Source organism: Mercenaria mercenaria, chromosome 15 (genome assembly GCF_021730395.1).
Source record: "Mercenaria mercenaria strain notata chromosome 15, MADL_Memer_1, whole genome shotgun sequence".
NCBI lineage: Eukaryota > Metazoa > Mollusca > Bivalvia > Venerida > Veneridae > Mercenaria > Mercenaria mercenaria.
This window is the reverse complement of record NC_069375.1, coordinates 62,946,222-62,970,159: the sequence shown is the minus strand read 5'-3', so window position 1 is coordinate 62,970,159 and position 23,938 is coordinate 62,946,222. Positions and strand designations below refer to the sequence as shown.

At 34.1% G+C, this 23,938-nt stretch overlaps 1 protein-coding gene across 1 annotated transcript; it reads right to left on the bottom strand.

The window, feature by feature from the left end:
* Positions 1 to 955: 955 nt before the first annotated feature.
* On the bottom strand, positions 956 to 22,709 carry LOC123556453 (protein unc-93 homolog A-like). Its single transcript, XM_053524289.1, has 8 exons — positions 22,674 to 22,709; positions 21,261 to 21,378; positions 20,459 to 20,599; positions 15,775 to 15,932; positions 6,720 to 6,950; positions 5,129 to 5,264; positions 1,477 to 1,608; positions 956 to 1,256 (listed from the first exon to the last, which is right to left on the bottom strand). Exons 1-8 carry the CDS (start codon positions 22,707 to 22,709, stop codon positions 1,018 to 1,020), a joined length of 1,191 nt encoding a protein of 396 aa, XP_053380264.1. The 3' UTR covers positions 956 to 1,017.
* Between the last annotated feature and the right edge of the window lie 1,229 nt (positions 22,710 to 23,938).

The window sequence follows — 23,938 nt, the reverse complement described above, 5'->3', positions numbered from 1 at the left end:
GTATTTCTGTTGAATTTCGGCTGAATACATATTGATTTATTTATTTTATACAGTAGTTCTTATAGTCATATGATTTCTTAGACAAGTAGGCTTATTAAAGTTATACACTTGCTAAAATAATCTACAGGGACTACGTAGCCGAGTTGTTAGGGTCGCTGACTTCAAATCACTTGCCCCTTATCGGTGTGGGTTAGAGCCTCACTCGGGGCGTTGAATTATTCATGCGAGGAAGCCATCCAGCTGACTAACGGAAGGTCGGTGGTTCTACCCAATTTCCCGCTCATGTTGAAATAATGCATGGAGGGATGGTCTTCCTCCACCATTAAAGCTGGAAAGTCGCCATATGACCTACAAATGTGTCGGTGCAACGTTAAACTCAACAAAATAAAAATAAAGCTAATCTACCTTGGTTTGACAACAAGTATTGGTAAAACTATTTTTTAAAATACCTGCAGTGATATTGTAACATATATTAAGCTGTCAGTAAACACACATAAGTATAAATGATCATTTGTTAAACTTTTGACCAAATCCATTACTTGATCAGAATCTGGTTAACCATATTTAAAACTGAATAGGTGAAAATGGCGTTTCTGCGTACTTAATGTATAACAGATAGTCATTGTCAAAATATTCTATGACGATGCTTTGTGTGAAACTGAATGTTGCACCTTTTACGACAGAAAGAAAAACTAAATAAAAATACTAATTTCCTTTAACATTTTGTTTTAAGTTTGTCATAAGTTGGATAAAAGTCCTCAAAATATATGAGCCGTGCCATGAGAAAACCAACATAGTGGCCTTGCGACCAACATGGATCCAGACCAGACTGCGCATCCATCCGCGCAGTCTGGTCAGGATCCATGCTGTTCGCTTACAGTTTCTCTAATTCCAATACGCTTTGAAAGCGAACATCATGGATCCTGACCAGACTGCGCGGATGCGCAGGCTGGTCTGGATCCATGCTGGTCGCAAAGCCACTATGTTGCTTTTCTCATGGCGCGGCTCATATACTGATCACTGAACCAGATACTCAGTAGTATTGATTTTGTGTTTTGCTTGTTTCCTTTGCATCGCCTCTACTACACAATACAACAAAGTTCCTACAGTAACAAAACTCAGACACACGTAGATCTTGATGTCTGTACATATATAACTGCTGTAGCCAAAAGCTAAGATAAATCCCGCTGACTCACACAGTCTATGGCTGGCAAAAGCCGTCTCGGGCTTTTGTGTAAATAGGTCACCATACAAGGCTGAAAGTTAAAATAAGAACAACGTAGACGACAGAAAATAAACCTCCAAGTTATAATAAGTGTTAAACAGAAATTTAGACACCACAAAAAGACAATATTTGCTGGTACCTCTTATGCTGGATAATACTCAACTGTTTAAGCTTTAAAAATTGACGAAGAAAAGCTGCGTTTTTAAACATTGCTTTGTCAAAAAGTGATGAAGCTACAAGTTCTGTTTTACCATTTAAAAGCGTCTGTATGACGGCATCTCCTATACCCCACAATACTGCAAACAAATAGAACAGAATGGGATAATCAGGATTCGGCTTCCACATCAACAGAGTTATCAGTGTACCTCCATGTAGTATAAACGCTGGAAAAAATATAAAGAAACGTACGTTTTTATTATCATGTGGTAGATTGATTCAATTATTCTGAATAAAAGAGCTCCATCTGACACGGCACCGGGGAGGCGTGATGGGCGTTGCAACTCTAATTACCGGTCATATGAACAGACAGTCGGACGGAGTCTGCTACTGTTTGCTTGGATCCTTCCTAAGCTTCCAAATGATCCTCATTTTTTTGAGATTGTATTACAGGTAAATATTTACAGTAACCAAAAATTATTAAACTTAACTATTTTGCAGAACATTTTTTTTTTGGAGTTAACGTCGCACCGACACATGATAGGTCATATGGCGACTTTCCAGCTTTAATGGTGGAGGAAGACCCCAGGTGCCCCACCGTGCATTATTTCATCACGAGCGGGCATCTGGGTAGAACCACCGACCTTCCGTAAGCGCAGAACAATTTAAAATAGTCTAAAATAAAAGAAGATAAATGGAAAATATGGTCCTTATGAAGACACGGGTACTAAACAGTGCCTGCGCTACGGCCTCTGCTGATGAGGAATGAAGGTACTCCGCCAATGTTTACGAGACAAGCGTTATTGGTGAGTGATTTTTTTTTATTTTTGTCATTTTCTTATTGCATGGAGTAACGTTTTCAAACATCGGGATATGTAGCGGGATGTAGATGTATCAAAAGTAACCAAATCTTCAATAACTCGCCCACATACGATCACGTATGTTATATTGGTCAGATGCAGCGCTTCTGTTTTAAGAAAATGGAATGAAAATATTTTCAGTTTTTGTCCTTCACCCGCCTTTTATTTTTAATTTCGCAACAACACAAAATTTCAAAATATTTTTGGAACAACTTTACTGACTTATTGAAGGTCAAGTAATTTATGTACAGGCCAGTGTGAAGGTTATATCACAATTGATGCTGTTTGTGAATTTGAAGTAAAACGACAAAGGGGTGAGGAACTTATATGAAATAACATTGACAGACAAATAGCAGGGAAGTGCTCCCTATGTCTCGTCCAGCTCGATTCATACCAACCCGGGCTATCCTGATCACGTGAGTGGTACATCGAAAAGCACTGTATGTTTCGATCGGGCTATTTGGCATGTACCGCAAATATATCGAACTGATGAGCGTGCAACTAGCCCGACTTAAACGAGAACAAATTGGCAAAATTGGTGTATTGGATGAAAACAGGGAGCACAATCAAGCCCACCTAGTTATACACTTATTTAACCTACAAGAAGATACAGAAAGTAGATGTGTGTGAAAATGTGTTAGCTCATACTAATGCTCGATTGTGTTGCTGTAAAGAAAGAAGAACAACACAAACAAACAAACAAGAAAAAAGACCAATAATGGTATCATATCAATATAGATCTATAACCACCCAAAATGAGCCTGAAAAGAACGTGCAAGGAAGGCTTTTTTTTTTAAATAAGTTTAATGTCTTCAGAAAAATACATGTTGGTTTAACTGATCAAAAAGAATCTGGTATTAAAAAGAGTTTAAGATTACCCATGAAGGTAAACTGACTGCTAAACTACTTGTCTAAGACTTCATCAAATGTATTGGGAAGGTTTGTGAATATCATTCATTCCACACTAAACGTTGTTTCACGCTATGTTAACCTAGGTAATCTGAAGTTCACAATGGCATGGTCTAATTATTGGAAATTACCGTCGCCATGTGACAATTACCGATAATGGTATAATTAGGTGTGATTGTCAAACAAAGTCCTAACTGTTAATCCCTCAGAAAACATTTGCCTTCTGTGAATGAAATAAACTGAGTGAATTTCACTTGTGTTTAAAATCCCCTGTGAAGATCTTCCGAACTTTACTTAAGTAACCTTTATATAAGTGTAACCGTTATGCCGATATACCGTAGTTTGAAGTTGTTGGTTATGCAATTGTTGTTAGACTTATATATATTTTTTTTTCAATTCATATGTTATTATATCCTACAGTGTTTTCCTTAAGGTATCCGATCCACAAATAAGCAAGTTCTATATAACAGTGCTATATAAATATATCAAATATTGATGCCTGGTAACCTCATATAATTTTGGTATCATCTGAAAGTATATCATCTACTGAAAAAGAAAATATAAATTACATGATAAAAATATGTTATAGAATATCTATTTTTTTTTACTTTATAGTCTTCAATGATACCTCAACAGAAATCCAGTTGTTACAGTGTAAGATTTATCATTTTGCGGTCATAAAACAGGACTGTAATTATTCTTGCATAGTATTGATGGTCATCTTATTTATTAATTATTGTTCAGCAGACACAACTCTTTCAAATGATACCCAAAAATCATGGGGTCACCAGGCATCGAAATTTACCTATTTGTGGATCGGATAACTTAAATGCAAAGTTATTTTACAACAGTTACCAGTAATTTAGTTTATTGTTTTCATAGGCTATCATTCTCACAACGCCCAAATATGCGAGGAATTTCCTCCTTTTTGGGATAAAAACGCAGAAATTCCTCTTCCTTTTATGTGAAAACGCAAAAATTTAACAAAAGAAATTTATTTCTCAATTTTTTGGACCAAAACGCAGAATATTTTGACCGCAGAAATAACCCGCTATACGGTATTATCTAATTGTCTTCGCAAGTATTTTGTATTTCCAGCGCCGGTGTAGCTCTATCTTTCACTGTATCATATGCTTATGTAGGGGAGGTAACTGTATTCTATAATAATGATTTTCGATAATAATCAGTTAAAATACGTTAATAAGGTTGTTTTATTCTTCGCGCTGTTGCAAAATCTCAAAAAGTCGGGCAAAGGACAAAATCTAAAAATATCTTTATTCCTTTTTCTTGCAATAGCAGCGCTGCATCTGACCAATATATAACATAATTTTTGGCGCGATCGTTTAAGGCCAAATATTACAGATTTGTTTAGTTTTGGGCCAAATGTATGCCACGATACTTTTAGAAGTACCTGCGGAACCTTGAAGGGGCTGTGGCATCGTTGGAGTACCTGCGGCACGTTTCCAAAATTGGCATAACGTTCAAATTCAGAATTTTCTGGACACATTTTATGTTTTGGCAGATCACATGTCATTTATAAATATAATTTACAACGGCAGTGACAATACGGTTTGGGTCAGCAAAAAGAAATGAGTCTAAACAGTCGTTTATGAAAACAAAAATCACATTTCATTCCCAACTTATTTGTCCTTGCTTTTCTAGGTAATTGATCATTTGCCACTAAATTTAGCATGGATATGTACATAAGATACATCTACACCCCGCTACATTCCCCTACGTTTGAAAAAATGCTATTTGCGTTAACAAAATGGCAAAATAAAAAAAAATCGTTCACCGATCTCGATTGTTTTGTAAACATTGGCAAAATACCTGCGGTACCGAAATGGATTTGCCTTCGTTTCTCATCGGCACAAGCGGTACCGTAGGCACTGTTGAGTACCCGTGGAAAATGCAACATTTCGTATGTATTTCTAAGAGACCGGGTCAACTATATCTGAACGCAATAAAAATAGCATACCTAAGATAAACCATGGAAGGAATCCAGTGTATTTTACCAGCCTCCCTATGATCAATGAGCAAGCTGCGTCAGCAACACCATATGCAATCATGACATACCCAACGTTCCATACTCCCATAGAACAACTGATGAATGACTAAAATTTGATAAGATAAACACAATCAGAAGATGGCATGCTGCTAGTAATTCCACGAAATGGTAAACACAGTAATAGTGTATTATATTTATTTGAAAGTTACATAAACAGACAAACAACATTAACATACATAAAGAAGCATACGCATGAAAAAAATATGCTGAATAAACAAACTGATGTAAATATTTAGTTTTGTGTCATATCCCGTCAATATCTAAAATTCCTAATTAAGTCTAGGACATTTAATTATTTCTTTACAGTGCTAAGAAAATATTTGTTTATACATATATACTTTCATCAGTGTCCTTAAAAGTATAACGGTCAAAAGTAAACTGTACGAACGTTGTATTATTTCCGGTTCGTATTGTCAACAAGCTTGCACTGATTGGTAAATTTAAGACCCTGATTTTACTAATTGCATCTGATAAGAAGTACTGTTGCCTTTGTTTTGTTTTTGTTGGGTTTACGTCACACCAACACAACAATATGTCATATGGCCACTTTCTATGTTTTTATGGCGGAGAAAGACCCCAGGTGCCCCTCTGGGAATTATTTCATAAAGTGGGCTCTTTGGTAGAACCGCCGATCATTCGTGATAAAGCCAGCTATATGGAAAAAAGATAAAGATAAAGAATGTTACTCCTCAGGAGGGGTTTCAAAAGGACAGGTGTTCGAATTCAACGATTTTAACCACTCGGCCACGAATGTCTCCACTTGCAGATTTTGTGATAACCTGCTTACAGTTTAGAGAACAAAATTATGACACCCATTACCTACCCGTTACAATGCTCGTGTACAAATATATGAAAAGCAAACAGTAATGCCGTGTGCGCATATACTCAATGCGTTCCATTATGGGTCTAGCGAAACAGGACTGAAATCCTTTTAATATAAGCTGTTTATTACATACCTAAAAATATTTTACATTGGGTTTCAATGGACTGCGATCGTGCAATATTTTTCAATATCATGACTTGGAACGCTTTCATATCGGACGTGGAATACTTCATTAAAGTTTTAATGGAAAGAATCGTGTGACGTCCATGGCGTTCACGCTCACGTTGCGACAACAAGTTGACGTCATTTTGATTTGTTTATTGCATTTTCGGAGAAATTACTTTCGTAGTTTTCCTGTCTATCGTTGCAGAATAATAAATTTAGATATAGATTTATCATTTGATAGTGGATATGTAATAAAAAGGTTATCAACTTTGTATGTGTATATATGCACCCATATACGAAGTTAATGACCTATAAATATAGAAACTATTACGACAATAAAACAAAAAAGACATATATATCTTCTAACAAACAGTGTTACGCAGTAAACATTTCTGGTCATTAGGGAGTAAATTATTAAACAAAGAACTTCTTGTTTTGGCAAATTGTGTAATACCAGCCAGATTATATAAGTATTTCCTAAAAACAATTGGATGTTAAAATTTTTTTACATACCCTGGTATAGTCACCTGCAAAGAAAGCTGCTTCTACTCCGCTGTAGATGGTCAATGGTATTAAAAGCTTCTGATACTTGGAATTGTAAAAATGCCGAGCCATTGCCCCTAGAAGCTGTTTGGTGGTCATTTGACTACCGTCTGTCTCGTGATCTATATTATCTAGGTACATGACAATTGTTACAATGCCTAAACATGCACAGCCGATATATATACCACAAACAGTATAGATCTGAAAAAGAAAAGAAATGTGCAGTGAAAACCATACCTTCAGGATGGTTCGTCAATATTCAAAAAAGAAATGTTTTGACATTTCAATTGTTACTTTTGTAGCAAGAACATTTTTTCTGACAAACTAGACTCTTCCAAAAGAGTATTTTCAAAAATTGTCTTTTTCGGAATACATCACAATGTCACAGGGTTCTACAATCAATCTATGTTTAATTGTAGTACAAACTGGGGACCATATGCCGATTTTCATGAAATTGCAGTGTCGTGTGTCACTAAAGGTTAAATGTACATCAACGTATGAACACATATGTTGTATTTAAAGGCGGTCAATCTAATTTCAACAACATTTATGACAGTTTTCAGTTTTCCAGATACTGTCTTAGAGATTTATTTAAGGGAAAAAGACGCATGACATAGAGTGAGATCCCTGCTCGAAATATATGTTTTATCACTTTTTATGAAATCTGGTAAAAACCCTCACTTAATACAAATTCGATTTCAATATAACTTCAAGTTTGACATTTGTATTTGATAAGTGTTAGTATCGGAATAGTTCAACTACCTGAAACAAAAGACAAGCTTAAAATAGCATGTAGCTTAGGAATTAATGAATTTTCAATCTGTCTTCGGTGTGCAACCGAGATAGGCAAAGAAAGGTAATAATAATATTATAAACTTGCATTACTAATGGATTTTGGTCAATTCATCCTTCTTTATGCAAATCTTACACGACTTTTATATAACAGTGCGTAAATTCGTATAATTCATTGGGCGAAATATGTTTATTAAATCCATACATATGTTAAAATAACACTATCTTAGTTTGGGCAGCAATGTTTTGTATTTCGTGTAATTTAATGTTTTAACAGCTACAATTCCAATTTCGTTTATCTCTGTCCCCTCAAGTACAATTTTTATCCAGGTTTGAAGTACATGACCCTCCAAAGGTATTTTATATTGAAGAAAGAAGGAAAATACGGATATTTAACACTTTTCAGTGTATTTTTGTTTAATTATTATCCGTAGAAGTCTGCATAACTGATAATTTTAATATTATGCACGTTAGCTTTCTAATATAAGCTTAAAATATATATGTCGCGAGGCTCGTGTTTCCATGGTAACGCATTTTTCTCCCATTTTTAAACAACTACATTTGTATATATGAAAACGGATTTTTCGACGGCTTCAGTGCTATTCTGTTAATGACCAACATGGATTATTTGGGTAAAATTATTAGCAAAATACCACACACTTTTCATGGTATCCTATCTTTCTGAACGTTTAAAGTAACCATGGCAACAGAGATGTTTAAGATATAGTTTATGTCTTGCTTTTTATGGTAATTCCTTATAAAAAGTATTAATTTAAATCATCTTTCTTGTTAAGGTAACTTTAAAACATTTTGTTTCTAACGTAAGTAAATTTTCGTGTTATTTGCATTTTTAAAGAGAATTCCTATAGTTTTTTTTCCTTTGTGCTGAAAACAATGAACAAATAAAAACAATGGGTCACCAGGCTTGTTTGTTTTTGAAAGATTGTTTTGAACAAACCCACTTGTGACAGACTGGCCGGACCGGCTACAATAACTATTAGAACAAATCAACACCCTTTACAATATTTACAAATTTATTTACAAAAAAGATTATTAACAATGAAAAGATGATATGAAAAAAAAAATAATTATTAGAAAGAAAAAAATAAAAGTTCAGTATCACCAGGTACAACATTTTGATAGTTCCATTCTTATGTGACGTGGCACAGTTCTTTAATTTAATTGCGAACTTTAAGTAGCACAAACAATATAGAAACGTATCTTGAAATCAAGCCCCTTTAAACAGTGAATACGTTGATTCCATATTGGCTCCCTATGGTGGTAGGTGATTGCAACCCTGAGCTGACTTCAGAGGATAACAAAAATCAGCTTCTTTGCGGTTTACGGCACAACCATGGGACGTAAGCTCTGCGCTGGGAATATCACATCCAGGCGAGTGAAGACAAGTGAACCTCGGGCATTGTACTTCTGGGTAACGACATCACCAGGAAAAATCGTCTGGCGGAAGAAGCTAAAATATATAACATATGGTAAGCACCATAGCTAAACAAATAAGTCAGGGCATAAAACTGCTCCTTTGGGTACACCATACCTCCGTAGGCTCCCATAAATAATACGTGCTACTTATACAAAAAATATATGTGCTACTAAGTTGAGACGTCACGTGATTAAAATACGTCACTAGTTACTTTCATTATTACAAAAATTACTTACTTAAAAGACTAAAGTTGAGAAATGAAAAGGATATGATAAGTATATGATGAAACATTATACATACGGACATGATAAACTGCAGCTATTATTTACAATTACAAATTAACCAAATTCAATGTAAATCAATTGTTATACAATAATTTGTATCAATATAATGTCTAATGTCATACAACAAAACGGACATTGTCTGTATATGCAATAGGCTGGCACACAATATCATATTACTATAATTTATTACATACATGGTACTAGACTTGCCATATAGATTTATACATAAAAATACAATGCAGTAATGGCGTTCCATAACAACGAAATGTTTGACATATGTTTTTGAAACAGAGTACTTTATAAATATCATGTTACAAATTTCAGTACAAATGTTACATCTTATATAAACAAAACATTTTAGATTCCTCTTTCGAAATAATTAACAAAAGTCTAAACAATTTACTAAATTATCCTGACATACCGAAACTAGCAAAAATCACCTGCCGAAAAGTAAATGTTATAAAATTCTGTAGAATGCACAAAAAAAATTACCAAATAAAAATCGTAATTCAAAAAATCATGCAAAAATCTAACAAATAAACTTCTTACCTCCATCGAGCATAAATTTCTAGCAAGAAAAATTACTCAGACATAGATTCGTCTAGTATAATGTCGGAATGATGGTGTGCGCAAGGCATATCTAGTCCAGTCTATTTGAAGGGTAATGTCCCGAAAAATACTAAATTTCATGGGACTCACGGTTAAGCCGTGTACTCCGATTATTGTTACTTTCACGGGATTCACGATCCGGGAAATCTGACTACTTTGGCGCGGACTGAAATTGACAATTAAGGCCCGTTATAGTGGTTTTGGAGATAAAAACATAAATTACTGAAGTTAATAAAATATCAACTTTCTTATTACTGAACCGAATTTAATACAGAACAAGAAATATCTTTAAAAATGATGGTCGGCGAATTGTAATAAGGAAAGAAGTTTATGAATTTTTCATCTAACATTCATCTTTCATCTAACATTTTTCAAATTGCAGAACTAAACACCGCACTTTAACAATTTAAATGGTTCTCTTTTAATTTTTCGCAAAGGTTTCGTAGGGTTGCAATTTGTTTCGTTTATCCTTAGACGAATAATTACAGCAGTAGTTTGATGAAGATTCATGAAGCGGTTCATGAGAAAAGGTCATTAAACGTGTTTATATTTTTAGCTAAATTGGTCCCTATCCCCATTTGTAACAAAATAGCAGGAGACCTTACGATATTGTTACACATCGAGTTTGATAAAAATCCATTACATTTTAGTGGTTAATGCGAAGAAAAGCATATCTACTTTTAGCTATAGTGGTCTCTAATAGGGCCCAAGTTCCTATATAAATAAATTTGGAAGAGGACCTTATAATGATGCTCCAGACCAAGTATGACAAAGATCCGCCAAGCTGTTCATGAGACGCTGTATAAAGGCATTTCTAGTTTTAGCTCTAGCAGCCCCTAAAAGGGGTTAAATGTCCCAGCTGAACAAAGTTGGCTGCGGGCCTAATAAAGATGCTACAAATCAAGTTTGATTAGAATACATGAGAAAAAATCAATTAAAGGATTTTTTTATTATTTATTTTTATTTATTTCTAAAATAGGTCAACTGATCCCGCTTTAACAAATGCATATTCGCTATTCATGAATCTTTGGACAATGACGTCACACCTATAAAAAAGTGAAGGTCAAGCAAAACATACAATTGTAATTATTTCAATATTTCTGTTTCATAAGCAAAGTTTGACCGTAGTCATATCACATAGATAAACTGTATGCAGCGTACCTTTATTTCAGAGTAATGAGATTCAGTCATTATATAGCATATATATAATAAAACAGATTTCAACCGAGTTCAATATTTGCATACCATACTAAAGAAAAATATTCATATATAATAAATCAGTTAAATAATTTATAACAAATATATCAAAGCAATCATGTACTCATTTTAATATGCAATCTGAATAAGTCACAAAAGCAAGAAACCTTTTCATATACAGACGACAATTATAACAAAGAAAATCTTTTAAAAAGCACTTCTCTACATAAAAGACTCTTATTACACCCTTATTCATGTGATACGCAGACCGTATTCAGCTCTTTCTTTAATTTGATATATGTTGGTATTTGAACAGGTTTTTATCATATTTATTAAACTTACTTATCATTTTGAGATATATCGATATTCTTGCTAAATATACTGAGCCAAAGTTAGCTTTAAAACTGTGAACAGCGTCGTTTAGGATAAACGCTTTGTCTACATTTCACTCAGCGTAGCACAATCAACAGAGTGAAAGAAATTGACACTCTCGTCCAATCAGGCAGAGTGTTGCATAAATCTTCCATTTTGATAAATTATCTTTCAAGCGTTATCAAGTAGTTTGATTTGCAAACTGAAGTCACGTGGCATAGGTAACGAAAACGAATTTAGACGGCGTCGCCGAAAAACATAAGAGGTATTTTACGCGTGAAATCTGACATTTACCAAACAGAATGGCGCAGTTAGTTTTTTTTTAATCTTGTATACTTTTCTTCTACAGAAAAGGCAAAACCTAAGAAGAAACCGAGTCTGACACGCAGGAAAAAGAAGTGGACAAAGTACATCAAAGAACGCAGTTCAGAAAGGAGCCCTGGGTATAAGGACGAATGAATCTGCCGACGAGGAGGATTATACTGGACTGAGAAGTGCATATACACGAGAAAAGAAATAGCTACGATATTGGTACCGAAAATAAAAGGAAGATGATATAAATATAATGTGAGAAAAGAAATATTATTTGAGTACTTAATGTGAAAAGGAATGGGATATGAACTAAATGAGGCGAGAAATTTTATACAAATACGGGAAGTGATATAAATACTGAGTGAGAAAAGAACTGTTTTTAAATAGTAAATGGAAAAGAAATTTGATACATTCAGTAAACAATGCCAAACCAGTGTAATTAAGATCATGGGGCTAAATGTAAAAGGACATTATGCGGTATAAATAGACATTCTATTGACAATGTTCTTCTTTCATTTTGTTTTAATTTATTGCATAAATTCTGCACAGATACTGCAAATGAGCTTAACTGATGGCTTTGCTAGTATTCAATCAATATGGATTTTTTTGCACATGTTTTTGCAACATAGTTTTGTTCAGTTATGTATTTAATTGCAATAAAGAAGTAACCGAACTATAACTAAAGTTTCTAATCACTGTGAAATTAAAATGATAGAGGGTTTAGCTAATACCAGCCTCTTTATACGAGAAAGTTATGTAGTTGGTTCTTCCAAAGCCTCTATCCGCCTCTAAGTATCTGGAAGACTGTTTCAATGGACAATATAGCCAACAAAAACAAAATCATTTTAATTATCATAATTATTTATTAATTGTTCATCTTTTGTACGTAAATATTAAATATTTATGTAAACCCATGGTTAAATCACACTTTAATCACAGATCGATGATACTTGAGCGAATTGCAAGTACCTGAATAAACAAAATTGAGAGTAGAAACGATGTAAAAGTGGTGGTACACATAAAAACTTAAAAAATAAACGTCTGAAAAACAACAAAAATAGTAACATTAAATCCGTAAAATCGCGAGTAGAGTATTTATGAAACAATTGTAAGTATTAAATTACCGATATACCAAGACGATCTGTTCACTCCAGAAATATCCCACAGACACATGGGGTCTTGTAAGCAAACCCAATTGGCCAGGCCCTCATAGTAACTACTGTACATCATGAGACACAAAACAATCGTACAAAATATAAAAGTTCACCCAGTTCGCACACATCATATTTAAGGTATATTTAAGCCAATGGTGGGGTGGGTGAACTTCTAAAACGTGACCCGATGAAATCTATATATTTTGTAAGATTGTTTTGAGTCTCGGGATGTACCATAATGTCAAAAGATACTGTACAGGGTGTGGCAGATATATGGGCCCGGCCAAAGGGGATCCAAAGGGGATAATTTTTTCCTGACCCATACACAAAATGTCATATAGTATCTTTACATGATACTTCAAAAAGTAAGAAACGTTTTCTGTTAAATGTTTCAATGGAAAAACTATCGACTAATATGCGACAGAAAAATATATGGTGATATTTATTTAGAGTTTAATTCTTAGTTAAAACTTAAGATGATTTTAGCAAGATACGTGACTTAAATTTTAAAAACAATGTGTTCAAAGCACTAGCAAATCTAGTACGGCGAAGTTTATCAAAGATGTTTGGAGTGATGCCAGCCCTGAATCTAACATTCACAATGCGATCTATTCCCTATTTTTGTATCTGCTCACCATCTTCCAAATATTCTCCAGCCAAGTATTCAAAACATCTTAGCTTTATCCGAGTACTTCATTTGTTTTGTATTTCTGTACCCGAACCAACGAACAACCTCCATCCATAAAAGTTTGTTCAGTAGGAATTTTATTTCTTTAACCAATTTTAAAAATTTGAAACTCAAGCCCATCTTCCTTTGATAATACCGGCAAAACTTCTGACTATGAACTTCATTAATCGCTTTAGTGCTGCTTTCACCATTCACATAACGGGGTCTACATTGTCCGTATTATGAAGTTCTTCACACTGTAATTCAGTGTTTAAGAAGTGTTCTTCATTATCTTTAGTATGACGGTTTCCTCTACAGGTCCAAAAGGGGATCTTGAAGACTTGAACATTAATCGGGCGTTATTGTAAATTTGTTTTTTTGGAAACGACAGGTGACCTAAATGACTTTATTCTTTTATTTGCTGGAGATATGTTGTACAGAGGTGTTTTGAGATGTAGTGAATACTAAACAGCCTTTTTGTATGTTTTCTCGCTGGTGATTTCTTGCGGGTTGCGGTAACTGGAAAGTTACAGTAATATTAAAATTATTGTTTGCTTCTGTGTCCACTTCTTTTTCCTTCTTGTCAGACTCGGTTTCTTCTTAGGTTTTACCATTTCTGTAGAAGAGAAAAGTATACAAGATTAAAAATTTTAAAATTGCACCTTTCTGAAATAAAGTAAATATTTCATTTAATTTTGAAACATGGCAGTTTTAGCGTGCAAATCCCTTTAAACCTAAATAATGATTGTAGCTCTTCCGAACAATCTTAAAAAATGAAAACCACGTTTGAAATAGTTTAATAAATTAATCATCACGCAAACTTGAAAGTTAAATCGCCGTTGGTGACACATGCACGTATTGCGTATCAGACTCCCAACAGTTTGTACGTGTGGCGTATCATAGCACGTGTCACGTACCATTTCAAAAGTGTTTCCTTTTTTTGCAAAAATTCGCGAAAAATCATAAACAAACACTGTGCGTGGTTACTATATGATAAAGACCTTACAGTAACAGATTGAAACAAGTACGAAAAACAGCAAATTACATAGATTTTTTTTTTTTTTTGCAAAGAGTGATTACGTGTATCGTACCGTTGCGTTTTTATAGAAAATTATCCCCGGTTCGGTCAAAACCTCGAAGGTAATTCAAAAACTAGAGGGACCGTAGACAAGACACATACATCGCTGGAAAAAGCATTAAAATGCGAATAGACTGTGCAATATTACGAGTGAAATAGATGCTGTAGTTTTTACTTACCTTTGAAAATTGGTAAAAAAATAAAAATCCGCCATGTTGATTTCCGTGTTCCGTACCATTTTGGGTCACGTGATTCCCCACACTGTGTTCCATAGAATTTTTTCCTGTTTTTTCTCGTGTATAAATAATTGTATTGTGAGCATAAAAAAGCTAAAAAGGTATGGGCCACCAGACTAAATTTTATGTTAAGACCGTTTGAATACAACACCTGTTCGGACGAAAAATGACGCGAACCTGACCAAATGAATTATATGTATATCTGCTAGAAGTTAAAAAAAGAAAGAAAAATTCTTATTTCTTTCTATAATTGAATACTAAATAATCTGAAAGGTGATATTGTCTTATCAGTATTAAGTCAATTGTCTTACATTATATGAACAACACTTTCTTTGTACTAAAATGCGATGCGAAAACACAACCACAAAAATGGCAAGATACCTATCAGGCATGATATTTGCCAATACAACATAAACCAGTATCAACATTTTACTGATAAAACTTATCTAAAATTTTATTTCATTCAAGATTCCTCATATTTAAGATTGTCTGTCACATGTTTCAACAAATGTTGACTTCGCTTCAGTTTTACATAGAAAGTGTCGGCTGCGCAGAAAGATGCGCATAAAAACTATAGGAATTCCCTTTAAACAAATATTACACCTTAAAATACTTACAGCAGTACCCCTTGTCTGACATTTTTTATGCAAAAATCGTTCTGCGTGCTGTTATTATTGGCAGGTTCATAATTACTTTTAAGAAGAATGGATATACAAACACCTTTAGTTTGTCGTAAACGTCGTCGTAAATCGGCACGTTAGCTTCCGGGTGGACATGCGCACATACAAATATTAAGGTATCCTACCTCCTTAAGTAAACAATCAAATTGTTTTACAAATCAAAGAACAATTATCACTAAAACAAAGGAATAATGTAATGTTCAAACCTTTGCCATATCGGGTCTATCTAGGTTAGTGTTGTTTTGATAGTCAGACGGACAGTGCGCGGCACCACATTTCTCAAGCACATCGTCGGAAATATTCAAGTTCTCTGGAATCTTTTGACTGAATACTGTTGATGAAATTAAGTTTCCCCAGACGTGACCTGGTAAAAATGAAAATAAATCATGATACTTACTATCAAAATCCATAATGCTGATCATAAGCTAACGTCTTGTATATTTAAATAATATTTAAAGAAGCACAATCACTGAACAAAAGACACTCCAACAGAAAATTTATTCACTTCCATATAATTTTGTAGTCATTTGAATTAAATTCTCAAATCTTAGTCCATGTGTTTGTTTTCTATTTTACATGGCCTTACCTGAATACATGACTGTTTCTTGAAAAAAGGCGGCCATGATGGCTCTATACCGCTCACTTGACTCAAATGTTACTTAGAGTCTAACTAGTGGTTTTAACATATAACATATGAGGTGACGTTGATAATTCTACGCATTCAAAGATGAAACAGTATGCAACATAGGAACATATTTTCATTATCAATGTAGGATGCAAATATAAAACAGTATGGTTGAAAATGAAGAACAAAGATTTTATAGCTGGTTAATTGAATAACAGGAGAAGTAAGTAACACGCAAAGCTGTATATAGTGTATTTAAGTTAGTTATCAGTAACTTTATGAACACCACGAATTGATTTTGTTTGTGAGCGACCTGCTTAGTAAACCAAAATGTTTATAAATATACAGTAGGATTTCTTGTGTGTTTAAATTCTATAAGCCAGTATATTTGAACGAATTTTGAAGAAAATTACTAGACAATGCTACTCATCAAATATCTAGGCTCAGGCCATTGTTTTTTAGACTAGAGTATTCTCCTATTTAGTTTTATTTTAATCAATGTAAAATAAGTTAACTTAGGACAGGGGCAATACTAGAAACATATTTCATTTGTTCTTTATTACTAGATCATCTATTTTGCCATTTATATAGTAATTGCTACCCTTTCATCCTAAAACTTTTTGTACTTCTGCTTGTTCTCTTTTTCAACACCTGTTATATTTCTACAGCTGTAACATTTAGGCATATTTACAGCTGTAAGATTTTTACAGCTGTATCTCATTTGATATTTTTTATCTGTTTTACAGTCGCTTTACAGCTGTAAATTGAAATCTACAGCTGTAAAATCACTGCCGTTTTATCAAATCTACAGGTGTAAAATTGACATAATCATAACTGCAATTTTGAACAAAAATACAGGTCTTTTACAGCTGTAAAATTTCGTACAGGATGCAATGTATACCACATTTCTAAGCTTAGGGCATTACAGTTATAATACTGTTAAAAATCACCGTTAAAATAATGCAAATAACTTTGTAGATTTGTAGAAAACAGTCTAATGAGCAAATTCACCCATTAGTTAGACTTGGATGGGCAAATATTGTTGAGATACGACTGGATATAAAACCATGAAAGATTTAATGACCATCTGGTCACTAATTAACTCGCCAGGCTTCGCCGAATTCCGTAAACCAACGAAGACAGTGTCACGTGACAAAAATTTAAATACGTCGAAAACAACAATGGCTGATCGGCCGTAATAGGACTTTGTGTAAAGACGGCGGATAAATGCAGAAATTTACAAATAGTTTGCTTTTCGATGCCATTTCTACAAGCAATGCATTAATGTTATAAAATTAAGCCTGTAGTTAAATAAAAGGAAAGGCAGTTTACCAGAAAATGCGATACAATTGTGCTAGACATGCTGTTGTTTTGTTTCTTAAAATAGATTAGCGTGGCTCTTTGTACGGTCCCGTACGAACAATCATTTAGCGTGGCTCGTATTGCGGTCACAATTTCACAATCAATTTGTCTACATCTGCACAGTAGTCCCTAGCTAAAAGTTCAGCTCGAAGATGTTTATATAATATGCTGTTACGGATCTCTGAGCTAAAATGAATCCCGTACTGACACCTAACCAGGAATCGTTCCAGACGTCTGTCATGCTATAATTTTATCAAACGAAATGGACTCACCTTTTACTATACAATATTTTTAATCAATTTTCCTTTTGATCTTGCATAAATAATCCATAGAACATAATTTGAACACAAGTCTCAAATTGGTACCCCTGTCTGCAATATTTTGTCTGTCATTGCAGTTGTCACCTGATCAGGGTACTCTTCATTTTGAAAAACCAATAGGCTGTAGAGAGTCGTTATTTATTGACCTTTTCTGAGAAATGGTATGTTGTTTTATAGATTTTATGTGATTAAATTAAATTCATAAATAGGTAAAATTTTGATACTGATTTTCAAAAATAACCACGTGCTCTGAACTGTTGCATGACATCATGAGTTTCTCACGAGAAATCTTGCGATATGTTGCGGTTTGATACTGGTTAGTTAAACAAATGGGGTTTCGCCATAACTAAATGGATGCGACCATCAGAATATAGAAACGTGTCAAGTAAGTTATGTTAGCCAGAACTAAATAGTCCCCATTGTCAATGACTGACTGTGACTGGGAGGCGACTGTCTGGTCGACACTGATGATTAAGCCTTCATTGAAAACACAAATTAGTGTGCAATATTAAAATCAGTCTATGCCACTCCTGAACTCATTTTGAACTCTTTCGATTCCATATGTTAGAGACTGTTGAATGCCGAACAGTTGAGCAATATTCCAATTATGGTTGAACATGTTTTATACGGAGTTTCTTAAATGTGTACATTTATCATTTGTTTGATCATTTCTTTTCATGTATTTTAGGGCCTTGTTTGTCTTTTTTGTGATCTATCACTGCTGGTTCGCCTGAATATTAAGCATTTTTATAGTTTTAAATTCATGGATATGTAGCTTATAGCGAAAAGCAATGTTTTTTTTTTAATTTCTTTTTATATACCCTAATCACTTCTCATTATCGGAATTCCACTCCTTTGACCGGGTCTTTTTCCAAAGCTCTAATTTATGGAGGTACTGCTAGAGCGTTTCACAATCATGCATGATATTTATAGTGATATAAACTACTGTATCATCAACAACGAGTCTTACGGTGCTTTTAAGTGAGCCTGGCAGGTGACGGACATGTTAAGAAAAGGCAAGGCCTAAGGACATACCCTTGCGGTACCCTTGATACCTAATGTGGCATATCTGATTGAAGACATTTTGTGTTCGTATTGTATTCAAAGGAAATATTTAACCCACATGGATATTTTTCTATATATACCTAAGAGAAATAGCTTGTAGACCAAACGATTGTGATCGACTTTGTCAAACGATTTGTTAAAGTCCATTACTATAAGGTCTGTCTATTTACTAGCTTCAAGGTAATCAAAAATTCTTGACTAAAATTTAATAATTGAGATTTACAACTGTGCTTTGAGCGGAAGCCATGTTGGAAGGAATTCAGCAAATTTTATTATCTAGATGATATATAATATTTGATACTAAAACGTGCCCGTTCAGTTGGAAGCAATTGCAAGTAAGAGAATAGGTTTGTGATTGCTGGCTTTGCTTCGTGGACCCTTTATGTATACAGAGACAACGATAGCCGTCCTCAAATCTTGTGGAGCTGCTGGTACCAAGTGAAGACATGTAAATGTTAGTCTCATTTTCATAGAGGAGCAGTGTTTAAGCTGTTGTCGGACATTGTGTTGTAAGCTGTTTCTTTTACTTTACTTTTCATTTTGTTTATTCCCCTTCTAATGAATCTAAGTGAATTGTTTGCTTTGGATGTGATGTTATCAACATATTCTGACCAAATGAGATACATGCATTTACTTAGTGTGACGCTCAGATATTTAGCAGCGTCTCTAGTTTTCAGTGGGAGAAAGAGAAAGAGAGAAGACTCATTATTGTTAATAATTAGTTCCAGTCTTATCAACCGAAATATGAAAGAAAAAGTAAGCATATTACATAATATTCAAACGATGATGTGAACTTCTATAGATGACATTTTTATTATTCACACTTATTGCATATGTGTCATACGATTACAACAATATTACATGCAGACATAAAATTAGCCTTTTTCTATAATCGAAATCATTTCATGTTTATGTGCGACTGAAAATTAAAGAAATCGGTTGAAAACATTTCAGTTGAATTACTTCAGTACAATATAATACATAACTGCCGTACGAATAACCACTTGCGGTTTATTTCACTATTCATACGGGACCGTACTATTAGCCACTTCCTTTAGCGTAGTCACGGACGTATCCGAATGATGGCGGTTGTGTCACTAAAACCGAAAGTAACATTTTTATACCCGTCTCCATCGGTGGAATCTATCACTTTTTACAAGTAAATTTATCCAGCCAATGTCTTCGTGAACGGATATTTTATGCGTTGCTGTAGAACAATGACCTTCCTATAACTTTCGCTACATAATCTTAGCTGGCCAGTATTATAACTTTTAAGTGTTCCAATGTTAGTATATGTAAGATAAATGAACATCATGGCGGGGCTAGCTTTGACCTCAGGAGCATGATTTGAACAAACGGTGCTACCTGCCTAATATCAAAACTCAATGCGTTGAGGTTTTAACAAGAATATTTTTACACTTTCTACTCGAAGATATATGTAAAGCAAGTGAGCCCCACATCGATAAAATGTTATCAATTACCATGTACAGTTAAAATAAAAAACATTTCGTTTCTTACTTGTTTGAAATATCATATAGAAAACTCCAAAGAAAACACTAATGGTTCCTGCTGTAGATGAATTGGTAATTTTAGCATACCAGGCACCAATACTAGTGAGGTATGTGCACTTAGCAGCCCACAGTGTTGCAGCTCCGGTACCTTAAAACAGAACAGTTATAGTTAAGCCCTGTCCATGCAGTAGAGTATGTAATTATGAGGGTACCTGATTTGTTCGAAAATATATCAAATACCAGAGTATTTACATTACTCTGACTGCTTTGTATGGAACTAGAGGACTACTTGTTCATTATTGACAACATGATCTAAAACTTAAACCTGTCAATGAAATACTCGCCACAACTAATCACTTTTTTAGTTAGATCACAGGTCTTGTGTCTGTTTATCATAATATTTTTAGAAATGAGGTTACTGTAGTGTATATGTATACAATCTTTCTCCACGAAATGCGTCTGTTAAAATTCTATGACACAGTTAAATCAATGTTTACAAATGTATTTTTTTTATTTTGCTACTGATTTTAGTATACCTTTGTATACTGCAATAGATGATGTTTAATATTTCGCTGAAGCTTATGCCCCCGTCAATGCATCATTAATTATCTTCGAACAATTTGTGTTCGCATTTTAAGAAATGTTTAATAGGTAATGTACATTTTCGCAAATCTGAATTATTTGAATAAACCTCAGTGAGAAATTCTCGTACAGTTTCTTGCAAAAATGGTGTCTTTGATTTCAATTATAACTAACACATTTTTGGAAACGCTTTCTTTATATTTCACTCGTATATTTTTCAAACTTACCTATGATTATAGAAGCTGGTATCATTGTTCCCCATACTGCATACATATTAGCTGCAATAAACACAACGTAACAGAACATGCTGGCCGCCAATGTTGACTTACATCCTGCAATTTTACTCTACCCCCTACTTGTTTAAGGTATGGCCCCTGAAATAATAGTAGTCAAAAGTGCACATTTTTATGTAATGACGTGCGTAGCACAAATGTACTTTATGTAATTTCATGAAACCTTGCTGGAGTCTTTATCAGGATGTGATCTTGCACATATGACATTCTACTTGAGAATCTTAGTGCTTATTACAGAGTTATGACCCTTGAATGCCAAAAATAGTGGATATTTGTTTGTTATGCTCATACCACAAAAAGAATATGTCTTAGAATAATAAATCCTATTTATAAAATATTTCTTGAGGTTATATCTCCTTTAGACCGCAAACATTTGAATTGTGGCAAATGTTACGGTGGAGCACACCCCGTGTCCTACAGACACATTCTATTTTTTGAAATTAGGCCAGTTTTTTTTTTAACACAAAGTCTTATTGTTACGTATTGCAAGCAAGACGACTCACAGAAGCTACTTGCACCGTAAGATGATTTCATCTAATAATTAGTAGATTTATGCTTATATGCAGTATGTATATAAGTGAAGCAGTGTAACATATTGTCGTAAGGTATGTATGGTATTTGTCATAATGTGTAATAATATACACTTTTCACCCTTTTTTATCATTTCAGGTTCGTCTGCAACGGACCGATTCAAGAAGATATCGTCTGAAGATGTTACATCAAAGCAGAAGAAATTCAGTCCTCGTAACACAGCGAAGTCAAATGCATGGGCAGTAAATTTATTTTTGAAATGGACAGATTTTGTGTTAAATCAAAATACAGATAATGACTGCAATGACGTCAAAAATATATTACAAAGAAAAAATTTAGATACTATGTCAGATGATGAAATATGCAAAGTCCTGTCCATTTTCATGATTTCTATAAAAAAAGAAAATGGTGAGGAATACAAAAATGATATTATATATTCTATAGCTTGTGGGCTAATGAGACATCTTCATTTAAACGGGCGCAAAGTCAATTTTTTCACAGATGAAAATTTTTAACATCTTCGTAATGTCATTGATAATGTAATGATTGAGAAGAGCAAATTAGGTATCTCAAATGTTAAAAAGTCCGCAAATAGCATTTCAGTCGACCAAGAAGAGTATTTATGGACCAATGGTCATTTAGGGACGGACACACCGCGGAAACTATTACATACCCTTTTTGGGGGTTCTAGGGGTAAATTTTGGATTACGAGGAGGTGAAGAGCACCGAAATCTGACTTTCGACAATTTCACTATAAGCACCGATTCAGAAAATAGAACATATCTGTTATATTCTGAAACCATTTCAAAAACATACAAGGGTGGGCTTAAGCACAAACATATCTAGTCTCATAGTGCCCGCGCCTATGAAAATATAGGTCAGCCAGAAAGGTGTCCAGTAAAGATCTATAGGACGTATATAGAGAAAATTCCGCAATCACTAAAGCAAAACTCTTTATACTTACGACCAATCATTAAACCGTCCCCAAATAAACCTTGGTTCACTTGCCAGCCAGTTGGCCTTTGCGACCGGTACAGATCTTTGTGCAGTCTGATCATGATCTGGATTGTTCTCAATTCAGTCACTTTCTAATTGGTAAGCACCCATTTTAACAGTTAATGATTCTGTCCAAGCTGAAAGATGGACAAGTTAATTATAGAAATTTAGCAGGGCAAGGGTTAAGAAGCCATGTGATCACATGTTAGTATATTCTAAACTTTGTTGGTAAAAGGGATGGTGAAACAAAACAAACAAATATAGCCGTTGTTTAGCTCAGCGGTAGGAAATGATTTAAACATTTAGAAAAATATGTCCTTCCTTGTAAACATTTGTTCTGTCAATAAAATAAACAGACATTTATGGATAACATTAGGTCGTGGTTTAATTTCATTGAACATTTTGTTTGATTTTTGTTATAACGCCAATGCTTAAAAATTATAATTATTTAGTAAGTTATACGTTGCGTATACATGTATTATGTGATATCAGTTGTTGTGTTGGGACGTTTGTTAAGTGAATTAGCGGATGATTAGTCTTCGTCCTTGCGTTTTGTGACATGCACGGACTTCTATTGTTTTGTCAACAATAGAGGTATGACAGGCCTGGCAATTATTATAGACCTCTTACGAGGTCTATAAGTTTTTTATTGACCACTTACAAACAAAGAAACCGGTAGGTAATGGTTGTTAATTTATTATTTGTTTATGCAGTTTGTCATCATTAATTCCAGTTGCACTCTTCTTATGTTTTTTACAGGTACGCAAGTCTAGAAACGCTATATTTCATTCTAATAGTATGGAACTAGAAGACGCTGAGGTTAACAGTTATATAGATGATATGATAGAACTGTTGGAAGATGAAACCGAAATTAAACACAGACATGAATCTAAAGATGCTGTCAAAAATCTAGTAGAGGTAATAAAAATGTATCCTTACTTGCAGCACACAAAGGCTTTTCCCCATGAAATTACTATTTGTATTGAAAATTTTGAAAGTCTGACATAGAAAATCGTTTAAATGTCCTTTTTTCTCATGAACACAGCTTGTGTATGTTTTCTTTTAATTGAAAAAGTATAAAAGAG

What these genes read in the sequence shown, in the direction of transcription:
- LOC123556453 (XM_053524289.1), bottom strand. Translation starts at nt 22,709, where the DNA reads ATGAGACTAGATATGTTTGTGCTTAAGCCCACCCTT. An exon ending in ATAGACCCGATATGGCAAAG is followed by an intron (nt 6,951 to 15,774) that starts GTTTGAACATTA and finishes TTTCTTTTTCAG; the next exon opens with ATCTATACTGTTTGTGGTAT. An exon ending in CATACAGACGCTTTTAAATG is followed by an intron (nt 1,257 to 1,476) that starts GTAAAACAGAAC and finishes TTTAACTTTCAG; the next exon opens with CCTTGTATGGTGACCTATTT.